Genomic DNA, 12515 nt, shown 5'->3' with positions numbered 1-12515 from the left:
TCTTGTTCTAGTTCTTCTTCTCCCCCTTCTTTTTGAATTCAGGGCAGCCGTTTCCGTAGCAGGCCTCACAGATCTCTTCGTACCAGTGTGTTTGGTCGGACCATCTGATGCAGCGCGGATAAGTACCAGGACGCTGGGGCTTGTTCTCGCGTGCCTTGCAAGGCTCAATGTAGGTGAGTATCTCTATCAGATGACCATTTCCTCCCCCTTCCACGTAGGGATTTTTGGAACAGCAGTTTACGTTCCTGCAAGGACACATAATAGTGACGTTTCTGCCGTTGCACATGTTGTCGGGGCCGAGTAGAGTTGTGTTGCTGTGTGAGTGTCAAGTGAGTGGTTGATGTGAAAGGCAGTTGGAGATGACCAAAGTGTGTGAAGGCAGAAACATCATCCCGGCTTTTTATAGTCGGTGTATCAATGCAATCGGAACAGTGTTCAGCGTTTGGTGAAACGATGTTATTGTCTCTGGGCTCTGAACATCAGTGTCAAAGAGCCGGGAATCAATCTAAACCCATTCTATCCCTTTTTTGTTTGCTGTGAACAACACCAGATAATTCAGTTCTTCCTTTCACCACCTCCACCACCTCTGTTGCTCTCCGCACAAGTAACCTCACACTCTTCACATATTGGTGTGTTGATCATGAGAGTGTGCCACGCAAAGTAAACACAGCTCGGCTTCAGGTACCGGTTGAGAACCTGCTCAGGGGGTCCGTTGGCGATCCACCACTCGCATATGTCCCAGGCAATCGTGTCTATCTCGATCTTTGCCACGTGCCCGTAGATGATGTTTCTGTGCGGCACGACTCCTCTCCTGGGGCATGACAGATTCTTGCAGGGGCAGATATAGAAACCTCGCTGGCCGGTGCACATGGTAGTTTTGTAATGGGTTTGGGTTCAAGCCGATTATTGTTTATTGAGAGCTAGTGGTTCGATCGATGTGTCGTTAGGGATCCAGCAAGCGGATTTGTGACAGGGTAGTTGATGTTGTCTGGGAATAAATGTTTGAAGGGTGGTGTATATGCATCGGGACAACTATTCTTGTAGCTCTTGGATGAAGAAGTGCATGATCTCGTAGTGCGCAGTAGACTTGTGGGCAAGATACATGGAGTCTGAGAGTGAGAGGAGTAAGTTGGCAAAGATCCGTAGTCTGTGAAGTTTCGATTTCCGCTTACCTGTCAGAGGGTCGTTCTGAAGCACCCCTTGACTCGATGCATGCGGGAAGCCGAGCATTGCTCAAGTCGTGATGAGGGTTACAACATTAAGAATCCACCGAATCCTGCTCCCGATGGACGAAGCTAGACGGTACTATAGAGCTCAGAACCAGTTTTCTTGACATCAATGGCATCCCCTGGGCTATCAGGGCAGGTCTGGTATACCCAGAGAGTCCCGTCGCACGCAAGAGGTCCAAGTGTAAGTTGCTCCGAGCACATACAGCAGGGTCCTCGCAAACACAGGGCTGTGGGGCCAGGACGAGAGGGAAGACCCCTTGTGCGAGGCTACATGTAAAAGGCCTGCAAGTGCTCAAACGCTTGCCATGTGTCGTATGGACGCTTGGTTGTTCAAGCCCCGCAGGTTGAGGTCGCTTACATCCTGGAGGCAGTCAATCAATGGGCTTGAAGTGGGTGGATGAGGGCAGAAATGTAGGGTAACGGGGGAGTCTTGGCTACGGGTGATGTTGAATTTTTGCACGAGTTTTGGGGAGAAGGGTTTTGATGTAGTTGAAGCTATTGTACGATATATACTCTGCTGCTTTGTTTGTATCTTCTCAGTTTTCTGGTCCAACTTGATTCCCATGGACCCATATCTACCTAGGTATGGAGAACAGGGTCTTTCCGATCACGGGCCGTTCAAGAGGTGTTTGGTATCCCTGGCCGCTTTACCGAGCCCATGACCTAGCCTTGCAGGAGACAGCAATGATAAAGGTCCGTGGCGTCTCTCTTTGCTTTTTACGGTGCGGCTGGGTATCCATTGGGCCAGGTTTCGTGGCCGGCTGGGCGGTGTAAAGAGGGCAACCATTAGAAAGAAGCAAACATGCAGACGAACAAGAGATGAACGTGTGCTCAAAGCGATGAGTTCCTGCGTGATGAAGGCGAAGTAATATTTGAGTCAAGTATCACATGCAAGGAACCCGCACAAGATAAGAGAGTCTGCATAATGAGATACCTTCCATGTGTCCATCGTGGCAGTCCAGGGTAGCCGGCGATCAATGATGGCCACTGTCGTCAGAATGCCTGGTTAGCCCAACCATGCAAGCCTCTCATGATCCATGGCTGGAGGTAGGCGTCACAAATCTGCAGGAGGCCGACCATTCTGAGCTTTACGCAGCGACATTGGCTATTTCTTTGGCGAAACCGCCAAGTGCGTCTCAACTGCTGCATTTCCTGTTTTAATCATCTATTCCTTTGTACGACCGTGAAAGCCACAAGCTCCTGCAATTCGTTCCTCTAGCCTGGTTCATCTTGGCTTGCTCTACCAGGTCGCTAGGATCGCTAGCCCCCGCGATAGCTCCCGCCTGTCTCTTAAACATAACCTCCAACCTCGCAGGTCCTCCCTGCCCCGGGGATCAATTCTTCAAGTGCCGCCTTCTTCTTGATCCCAATCTCGTATTTGGCGCTGGAAAGAGTTTTCTTTCTTCGCTTGAAGCGACCAATCGCAGGCGATCAAAGAGTTTGCAACTGGCGGCCAGCTGATGCAGGTTGCTGCTATGTCACTGCCGTAACAGTGATTCACGGTCTTGTCAACCGCAAGCATTTGCTCCCTCTCAAAATAAAACCTCCTTCTGCCTTCTCCCGCATCTTCCTCTCTCTCTATTACTCTTCCGAAAACACATCTACACACGTTCACTCAGAGACCCCGTTGAACACTCAACATCAGCAATCACCTATCTTCATTCTTAAGTGGTATTGCCTACAACACCCAACAACACCCATCAGTCACTCACTCTCTTGCCCACCTTCTCTCTCTTGACTCATACCCCAACTCATACTCTGAGCCCGTACCCTTGTGTCCGACATGGCAGACAGAGGTGATAGAGGTGGCCGTGGGGGCCGAGGACGTGGTGGTCGCGGCCGAGGTGACGGCGGTGGTCGAGGCGATGGCGGCTTTCGAGGCGGCCGAGGTCGCGGAGACGGAGGACGCGGTGGTGGAGACTTCGGCGGCTTCCGAGGTGGAGGACGAGGAGATTCTAGAGGGCGCGGCGACTTTAGAGGACGTGGCGACTCTAGGGGACGAGGCGACTCTCGGGGACGAGGCGACTCTCGGGGACGAGGCGATTTTAGAGGTGGCCGCGGAGGGTTTGACCGTGGTCGAGGAGGAGGGCGAGGTGGTCGTGGTGGCGGCCGAGGAGGAGGAGGATTTGGCGATCAACCGCTCATCTTCACGTATGTTCTCCCTGACTCCTGATGAACCTCTTGCGTGTTGATACTGACTGGTCTAGCATGGGTGGAGCTATTCCGCAGCCTGATCCCGCCACAACGAAGCTTGAGAATGAGACGGTCCAACAGCAAGCATCCTCTACTCAACAGCTCGTCTCAAAGATGGGCAAGCTCGAGCTCGGAGCCAAGAAATCTCAGGAGGAGGACAAGTTCCCTGCTCGGCCTGCATTTGGTACCAGAGGCAATCCAGTCACCCTCTGGGCCAATTACTATGGCATCAAGACAAAGTTCCCCGTCCTTTACAAGTACACTATTACGGTCAAGGAGATTATCGCCGAGGAAGAGGGCGCTGCCAAGTCCAAGGGCAAAGGAAAGCAGCCTAAGCAGCCCAAGCCTCGGGACGTCAAAGGCCGGAAACTACACTTGGTCATTTGCGAGGTTCTGAAGCAACTCACAAAGAACGACAAGTCCCTAGTCATCGCAACCGAGTTCAAGTCGCAGCTGGTTTCCCTACAGAAGCTCGGCCTGGAGAATGACAACACTCTGCGTGCCAGCGTGGCCACGGCAGAAGGCGCTGACAAGATGGACGTCTTTGAAATTGAGATCCATGGACCCAACGAAATACGCATGAACGACCTGTTCGAGTACCTCAATTCGACCACTGGCGGCACCTCTGCTAGGAGACTTGGTGCTCCTGGTGACGACCAAGACGCTGCCATCGCCCTCGACTTCCCCAAGTTTCCCGATGTTGTCGATTGCCTCAACGTCATCTTTGGGTACGGTCCCCGATCCAATATCAATGACACCAGCGCGGTCGGGAGATCGCGTTTCTTCTCCTTCAAGGACGGTGGCATCACAACTGATCTCGGCCGGTCTTTGATTGCTGCCCGTGGATTCTTCCAGTCTGTGCGTCTTGGAACAGGCCGTCTTCTCCTCAATGCCAACGTCACGCATGGAATCTTCAAGGTGGCTGGCAAATGCGACCAGATCTTTCGCAATCTCAATGTGTATGCGGCCCCTAGATCCGATGGGATGGCCAAGAAAAACGTCAACCTGATCAGCAAGTTCCTCCCCAAGGCACGTGTCTGGGTCACTATGAAAGTCTCGGACGGGAAAACAGTCAGGAGAACCAAGGCCATATTTGGGATCGTCAAGGCCTCAAATGCGAGAAGCTTCTCAGGGCCCAACGCTCCTCGCATTGACGGTGATTGGGAGTATCCTGGACCCAAGAACGTGAGCTTTTACCTGGACAATAGCTACGTCACGGTTTTCGACTACTACCGTTCAAGTACGTCACTGTTATGACTATTTTCCACAAGGTTTAAGCTGACAATTCTTCTAGAGTACAACTTCCAGCCTCAAAATTACCCCCTTCTCAACCTCGGAACTGCGTCCAAGCCAACTTTCGTTCCCGCCGAGTTTGTCGAGATTCAGCCTGGACAATCAGTCAAGGCTAAGCTCAACAGTCGAGAGTCGACCGAGATGGTCAACTTTGCCTGCCGAAGCCCTTATGCCAACGCCTTGTCTATCACTCGGGAGGGACGCGAGACTCTGGGTCTCGATGGTGAAGTGCTGGTATGTTTTCCCGCCTGCCATTGTCTCGAGGAGCAGATGAGCTGACCTTGTTAGGAAAAATTCGGCATCGTCGTCGACAAGACTCTACTCACAGTTCAAGGACGTGTACTCCCTGCACCTGCTGTTGCCTACCTCGACGCGAAGAGAAAGGAGACCGAGGTCCGACCTCTTGGAGCTTCGTGGAACATGAAGAACATCAAGGTCTACAAGTCCGGCAAGCCAATCCAACGATGGGCTTTTGTCAACCTTGCACCAACCGCAGATCACTACGTCGTTCCTATTAGCAAGGCAGAGGAGTTTGCCGCGTTCATGAATACCATGGATATCAGGATTGCCAACAAACCGATACCAGCTCCAACTCTGGTCATCACAGCCGCAGGCTTTGAGAGGGGCAGTGGCAATGAGTTCTTCAAGTGGGCCAAGGGTCAGAACATTGAGTTCATCCTTGTTGCTCTCGGTTCTACCGATACTGCCATGTACTCAGCCGTCAAGTTGCTGGGTGATGTTACCTATGGAATCCACACCAGCTGCGTCCAGGGCCCCAAGCTTATAAACGCTAATCCCGTTTACTATGCTAATGTTGCCCTGAAATGGAACCTCAAGGCTGGTGGTGTCAACCACAAGCTGCGCAACGAGTTTGGCATCATCAAGGAGGGCAAGACCATGGTGGTTGGTTACGACGTCACACACCCGACAAACCTACCTACTGGTGCTAGCGACGACTTACCCAGTCTGGTGGGTTTGGTGGCCACCATCGACAGAGACATGGGGCAGTGGCCGGCCATCTCTTGGGAGCAAAGTTCCAAGCAGGAGATGCTGGACGAGGTTTTGACTGAGGCCTTCAAGTCACGACTTGAGCTCTGGAAGAAGCACAACAGGAACCAACTGCCAGAGAACATTGTCATCTTCCGTGATGGTGTCTCGGAGGGCCAGTTCGCCCAGGTCCTTCAAAAGGAGCTGCCACGGATGCGCATTGCGTGCAACTCTATGTACCCCAAGAACCAACAGCCCAAGCTGACCATTGTCGTCTCTGTCAAGCGTCATCAGACGCGATTTTATCCCACGACCGAAAGCAACCTGCCAAAGGACCGCAACATTCAAAACGGCACCGTTGTCGACCGCGGCGTCACACAGGCTCGGTATTGGGACTTCTTCCTGACGGCGCACACCAGCCTCAAGGGCACGGCCCGGCCGGCTCACTACACGGTGCTGCTGGACGAGATCTTCCGTACCAAGCACAAGGGCGAGGCGGCCAACGAGCTTGAGAAGTTCACCCACGAGCTCTGCTACCTCTACGGCAGAGCTACCAAGGCGGTCAGCATTTGCCCCCCGGCCTACTACGCAGACATTGTCTGCACCCGAGCCAGAGCCTACCGACCTGAGCTGGTGGATGTTAGCGATACCGACAGCGTCGTTACTGGAGGCGCTGGGTCGAGCGTCGGTGGCAGCAAGCAGGTTCACGAGGCCTTGAAGGACTCCATGTACTACATCTAAAGTGCATGCCCTGGTGGTGTTGGAAGCAACGATGGATAAGGAAGTCGGATTTTGATGGGATGCCCCTGTGCGTTTCTTGATATGTTTAACGGGCAAGCGGACAGCGGAATTGTTGGAGTTTCTTTCTGGAATTGATTATCCCTCTATTGCTTTTATACAGTCTAGTTGAAAATTGATCAGGTAGTTGGTTATAGCAGATGAGTTGTTTCGGTAGCGCGAATGTATGAGTATAGATATATGGGCATTGCTCGCTGGATGACTTGTGATGGCTGTCTATTCGTACAAGTTTCGGGTGTGATGAGTACTATATCTTTGCCTTTGCTTGGTCCTTGGTCCGGCGGCCACCTGGTTTGCCAACATACTTTTTAAACTCATCCGAGATGGTCGTCTTCTCCTCGGTTGACTTGAGTGTCCACTCGTGATACTTGCGCTCATCCACCCACCATCTGTCAACCTCGGCCTTGATCCACTCGGCCGCGGCACTCGCACAGAAGCGAGGGTTCTCCATAGGAATCAGGTGGCCGTACTGTTCACCGACGACTTTCTTGACACGGCCCCTGGCCTCGCCGCCGCTGCCACCAACGCCAGAGCCTGTGAGCTTCATCTTTTCGCCCTGGAGTTCTTGTGGAGAGAGGTCACTGTTGCCGCCAAAGACGTAGAGAACACTTGGTCGGACGTGCGGGAGGCGAGCGAGGGTGTTGGGGCCCTCGGGGCGGTAGACGGGATACGTGGGCCACCGCTCGTTAAGATTGGGGTCTAGATCTGGCGTGAGATCTGGGTTGATGAGTTGCTTGCCCTGGGCGTCGTATGCTTCCCAGCTAGGTCGGAGAAAGGTAAAGACTTCTTGGTGCTTGGTAGTTGCCAAGGTAACGGACTCCTCGCCGGGGACGTTCCTGATACCATAGTCCAGCCAGCGTTCGAGGACACGAGGATCCCAGGCCTGGTAGAAGGGGCTGCGGCTGAAGGACGCCGCGGCCTCGGCTCGAGAGGGCCATACTTCACGGCGGTAAGTGCTGATGGCTGCTGGACCGAAACCCTTTACCACAGGTGTAGATGCAAAGTGCGATATGACGGGGTCCAGCAGCACAAGAGAAGTAAGGAGACGGGGATGGAGGAGGGCAACATTTGTGAGGGCGTTGGCACCGAAGGAGTGGCCTACTGCCATGATTGGGGGAGGAGGGCGGAATGTGTTTATCATCTGGAGGATATCACGAGCATAGTCGAGCCAGCTTGCTGGTAGATATGAGCATAAGAGCCAGAGAGGGAGGAAGAGGTCTTACGGTCATTGCCGAGGGCATCTTTGTTGATAAGGCCGCTCTGGCCTTGCCAGGCTGCATCAGCTATCCATATGCTGCGAATCCGCAGGTTCCGGCTCTTGGCTTCATTATAGAGTTCTTCCCATAGGGGCTCATATAGTTCCTAGGCAGCTCACTTAGCTCAAGTCTTGTGATGAGTGCATGGCATAGACTCACCTTGGGAAAGCCATTGGCATGTCCGCCAATGAGAGTCACGTCGCCCTTTTGAGGGCTTGGGTTGTCCTTGGGGATGTACTGCTTTACGTGCAACAATAGCTTCTCATCTTGAGAGTGAGAAGTTGCGCGGGCGTATTCTCGTATGTAGGAGGCTTCGATAGTGTGCTCCTTGATGTCGAATAAGGAAGACATGATGCTTGACTCTACAATTGGCAAGTCTGACGAAGACAAGTTCAGCAGCAGGCGCAAAACAAGATTGAATTTCAATCTAGAAAATTGAGTGACTATGGAAGGATATAATAAACCATGTCTTGGTCTCAAACAGGAACAGGTTGGGGTCGTCGTGTTAAGGCGAGGTTGGAGATGGCCTCGGCAAGCGGGTTGATGTGGGGCGGCGGAGAATGTGGGGGATGCCTCGGCAGCTGCGCCCGGGACGCGCCTGCCGATCTTGCATAGTCGTGAATCTACTTCCATCTACGGATACAGTAACTATCTAACCCCAGAATCCACTTCAAGGCATATACTACAAGGCAGCAACATCTTTCAGACCCTTTTATGGATGATTCAGAGTCTTGACATGTGTCATATGGTGTTCTTGCACCCCCAAAAGGCGTGACTCGCAGTGACCTGCAGAGATCAACAATCACGCTTCTCACCATGGCCCCTCGACTGCTTCTCTTTGCCGGAGCACCTCCCGCATCATCTCTAAATGTAGAGTCTTGCACGATAAACGACCTCGACGATGTATTTTCCGAGTTCCTGGGGCTCATCCCCCGTAGACAAACACAGCGACGAGTCACGCCATCATCAACATCGCAGGTTGCCTGGCGCTCTCTACCTCTGACGAGACAACCGCTGCATACGGGTTTGAGTCAGAGGCACGATATCAGTATCGGCGAGCATGTGCTGGCAAGCCAGTCTGGTTTCTTCACCACGACTGATGTGTCTTTCAACGGAGTGGCAGAATCCTTTGGTGGCACCGATCCGGAAGATGTTTTGTCACAATTCTACGATCATTCTTTGGCTGTGCACAACTCGATTCCTTCATCACATCTTGACAGCTTCGAAGAAACGTCTCTAGAGGAAACCTCTTTCATGACTGTGTCTTCTACAGGGAAGCCCACGATAATAGCGCCTGTCCCTTCTCATCTCTCAGACCTAGAAGATGTCCCACCCGCCCCAAGGATCCTGGCTCTCAACCCTCAAACCATCACCCTAAATCTGATAGTGGGCATCATATCCATCGCACAACCCCGGAGCGTCACAACTCGCTGGGGCCGAACCCTCTCTCTGGTTGAAATTCTCGTCGGCGACGACACAAAATCCGGACTTGCCGTGACATTCTGGCTCGATCGTGAGAACGCGGCCACGGCGGAGATTAGCAGTCTGCGACGACAGGACGTGGTATTGATGCAGAATGTCGCCCTTCACGTTTTCAGGGGCAAAGTGTACGGTCAGAGCCTTCGCAAGGGCATGACCAAGGTGACTCTCTTATGGAGAAGGGAAGGCTCTGGACTCTACACAACTCGCGATCTGGCTAAACGGGGTCAAGTACATCCGCAGCTGGCCAAGACAAAGCAGGTCAAAGACTGGGTCCTCAATTTTGTGGGGGCCCACGTCGGAGTGAGGACCAGAGCCAGAACGGCACGAGTTTCATGGGATAAACCACCAGACGACACGCAGTAAAGACAGCTTTATTTATCCAAAGAGGCTCGTCTAATTAACCTGATATTCCAATTAGGTACTCATTATTACACCAGAAATGCGCCCAAGGGTGGAGAGATGTCCGGGTATCCTCTATATCAACCAATCAACATATCAACGCCGATTTTCCAAAACAAGACGCCGCAAAACCTGCTTAGACGGGCACAGCAGGCTCGGCCTTCTTCTTCTGGCCATCAGGGCCCTGCTTGACAGACTTCCACTGGAAGAACAGGCAAGCTATCAAGGCACAGGCGGAGCAAGCAAGGGAGATGTAAAAGGTATCTCGGAGACCCTTCATGTACGCCTCGAGAACAGTGTCGAAAGCGTCCAGGCGGTGCATTTTAGTCAGAACCTCCTTGATCTCCGAAGCACCACTGTTGATGAAGATCGTGGGATCGATACCGATATTATCGGCCTTAATAGTGTCAATAAGGCCGTTCTGGAACACAGTTTGAGCGACAGCAATGAATAAGGCCCCGCCGAAAGCTTGAAAAAATTGTACGCAGGCAGTACCAACAGGAACCCATTCCTGTGGTAGAACAGTCTGGACGATGAGGACGCCGATCTGGAAGCCGGCGCCGATGCCAAGACCGGCGATGACCTGGTAGCCGAACCACTCCTTCAGCGGGGAGTCGACGTCGAGGGTGGTAAGCATGCCACTGCCGACAGTGAAGAGGACCATGCAGGGGATGATGACAAAGTTGTAGTAGCCGACAGCGGTGATGACGCCTCCGGAGACGATGGAGCAAAGGACGGTGGACAGGAGGAGAGGGAGAATCTTGATACCAGCCTGGACGGCACTGACACCCTGGATAGCCTGGAAGTAGAGGGCTGTGGACGTGTTAGCTGAGGAATCGATAGTGAGATGTGATACGTACAGAGGTAGTAGATCAGGGGGAAGAAGCCGGCACCAAAGAACAGGGCAAAGATCATGGCGGCCAGGGTATTGCGGTTCTTGAACAGACGAGGAGGCAGAGTTCCACGGTCACCTTGCCGGAACTGGATAGCGATGAAGATGGCAATCATGGCACCGAAGCCGCAGAACAGACCGATGATGCGTGAGTTGCTCCAGGGGTAGTCGGCACCTCCCCACTGGAGGGCGAGAAGAAGGCAGACAATGGCGGGGATGAAGATGGCGGCACCAGCAAGATCAAGCTGGCGGACACGGGCCGCGAAGGTCATGTCGCGGGATTCGGCCGAGTTGCGGTTGACGTGGACGAAGAAGAAGACAATGACCATGGCAATGCCACCGATAGGGAGGTTAATGTAGAAGCACCATCGCCAAGTAGCATGCTCGGTGAAGGCACCACCGAGAAGAGGGCCGGCGACGGAGGCAATACCCCACATACCGCCGACGAGACCAAAGGCGAGAGGACGCTTCTCGAGAGGCACTAGGTTTGTCAGTTGGTTTCATGGCGGTGACGGCATGGTGGTTGGATGACATACTGATCAGAGACAGGATGACGATGGATCCGGAGAAGAGACCAGCCGTTCCAATCTAGAGACAGTCAGCATGCGATGCCCAAAGTAAGAATGATCAAGGACATACTCCAGCAATAGCACGACCGACGATAAAGGTGACGGAGGAGGGAGCGACGGCAGAGATCAAGCTGCCGACCTCAAAGATGAAGACGGCAGTGAGGTAGGCATACTTGACGTTGAAGTACTTGTAGATGGTGCCGTACATGGGCTGGAGAGCCGTGGTGGTAAGAAGGTAGGCAGAGCCATACCAACCCTGAGAAAAGATTAGTTGATGTTTGCGGGTAAGGCATCACGAAGGAAACCCTACAATGTCCTTGACACTCTGGAACTGGGCTGTGATGGCGCCAAGGGCGGGAGCGATGATGGTCTGGTCGAGGGCGACGAGGAAGATAGCAAGGCAGAGCGAGACGATGATGAGGGTAAGCTTGGCAGCTGAGGGGTACTCAGGCTCGTCGCTGGTAGCATCACCAGCATCACCAGCACCGTTGACAGAGCCTCCAGCGGCAGAGCCCTCTTGCTGCTCCTTGGCGTCTGCTGAGGGGTCGACGATGTTGGAGCCAACTTCGGTCTTTTCGTCAGACGAGAGACGCTTCTCTTCGAGGGCGGCAGTTGTCGTGGCCGCGGCGGGCGTGGTTGTGGCCATGATGGCGAGTCGAACCGCCCGAGGCGAGTGTTGGAGAGAAAGTTTCTTGGGGACTCGTTTGTTGACAAGCAGGCAAGGGCTGGGCCTGGGATGGATCTTTTCCTTTGTCGACTGTGATTCACTGTCGTTTGAAAGAAAAGAAGGTGGCGACCCTAAGGGTTAAATAAACATGATGAATGCTTTTTTTTGAGACCTGGGGGCTTATGATGCATCCACCCAGAGCTGAAAGGAAGCTAACCTACCTGGCAAACAATAAAGCTACGACATGTCCGTTCCCCCCATCCAATACCAGGCTAAGGCTCGAGACAATAGCAAAGCCCCGGACGGAGATAATAGAGTATTACCCAGCCAAAGTGCGTATAACGCGGATGGCTATTCTCCCGCTGCCGCTGCGGCTCGGATGTCGTCGAGCCCCGGACAGCGGGCGACAGATGCAACCAGTAAGCACCACGAGGCATACACGACCAGCGGCTTTTCTTGTTTCCTTGTCCCTGTTGGTTCCCGAAGGGGGGAACTTTTTCGAGACGAGATCCAAGTGTCATCAAACATTGGAGCGGACTTCCTCACAAGGCCGATGTCCGAGGTGGCGCCCAATCAGGGGGTGTGCTTCTGCTTAGGGGGGATGAGTCAAAACATGCGAGAGTCGTGGCGGTCATTGATGTTTTATTCATGGTCTTTTTCGGGTTGTTGCTAGCCATTTGAGGAGAAGGGGGCTTGGTTAGCATCTAAAGTTTAGCTTGTGATGTTGCATCAGAGTTGACTCTATTCCTT

At 53.2% G+C, this 12515-nt stretch overlaps 4 protein-coding genes across 4 annotated transcripts; 2 read left to right on the top strand and 2 right to left on the bottom strand.

The window, feature by feature from the left end:
* Nucleotides 1-3012: 3012 nt before the first annotated feature.
* On the top strand, nucleotides 3013-6443 carry NCS57_00397800 (uncharacterized protein; the record flags this gene model as incomplete). The annotated part of the gene is made up of 4 exons (XM_053053955.1): nucleotides 3013-3380; nucleotides 3437-4662; nucleotides 4717-4949; nucleotides 5004-6443. The coding sequence occupies 4 exons, from the start codon at nucleotides 3013-3015 to the stop codon at nucleotides 6441-6443; spliced, it is 3267 nt and encodes a 1088-aa protein (XP_052916115.1).
* A 304-nt stretch (nucleotides 6444-6747) lies between these two features.
* Nucleotides 6748-8131, bottom strand: NCS57_00397700 (uncharacterized protein; the record flags this gene model as incomplete). Its single annotated transcript, XM_053053954.1, has 3 exons — nucleotides 6748-7676; nucleotides 7724-7862; nucleotides 7916-8131. 3 exons carry the CDS (start codon nucleotides 8129-8131, stop codon nucleotides 6748-6750), a joined length of 1284 nt encoding a protein of 427 aa, XP_052916114.1.
* Nucleotides 8132-8572: 441 nt separating this feature from the next.
* On the top strand, nucleotides 8573-9601 carry NCS57_00397600 (uncharacterized protein; the record flags this gene model as incomplete). Its single annotated transcript, XM_053053953.1, has 1 exon — nucleotides 8573-9601. One exon carries the CDS (start codon nucleotides 8573-8575, stop codon nucleotides 9599-9601), a length of 1029 nt encoding a protein of 342 aa, XP_052916113.1.
* A 172-nt stretch (nucleotides 9602-9773) lies between these two features.
* Nucleotides 9774-11744, bottom strand: NCS57_00397500 (MFS domain-containing protein; the record flags this gene model as incomplete). The annotated part of the gene is made up of 5 exons (XM_053053952.1): nucleotides 9774-10450; nucleotides 10498-11010; nucleotides 11066-11117; nucleotides 11169-11354; nucleotides 11409-11744. The coding sequence occupies 5 exons, from the start codon at nucleotides 11742-11744 to the stop codon at nucleotides 9774-9776; spliced, it is 1764 nt and encodes a 587-aa protein (XP_052916112.1).
* Between the last annotated feature and the right edge of the window lie 771 nt (nucleotides 11745-12515).

The sequence above is a fragment of the Fusarium keratoplasticum genome, chromosome 3 (assembly GCF_025433545.1).
Source record: "Fusarium keratoplasticum isolate Fu6.1 chromosome 3, whole genome shotgun sequence".
Taxonomy (NCBI): domain Eukaryota; kingdom Fungi; phylum Ascomycota; class Sordariomycetes; order Hypocreales; family Nectriaceae; genus Fusarium; species Fusarium keratoplasticum.
This window is presented reverse-complemented; position numbering and strand designations above follow the sequence as displayed.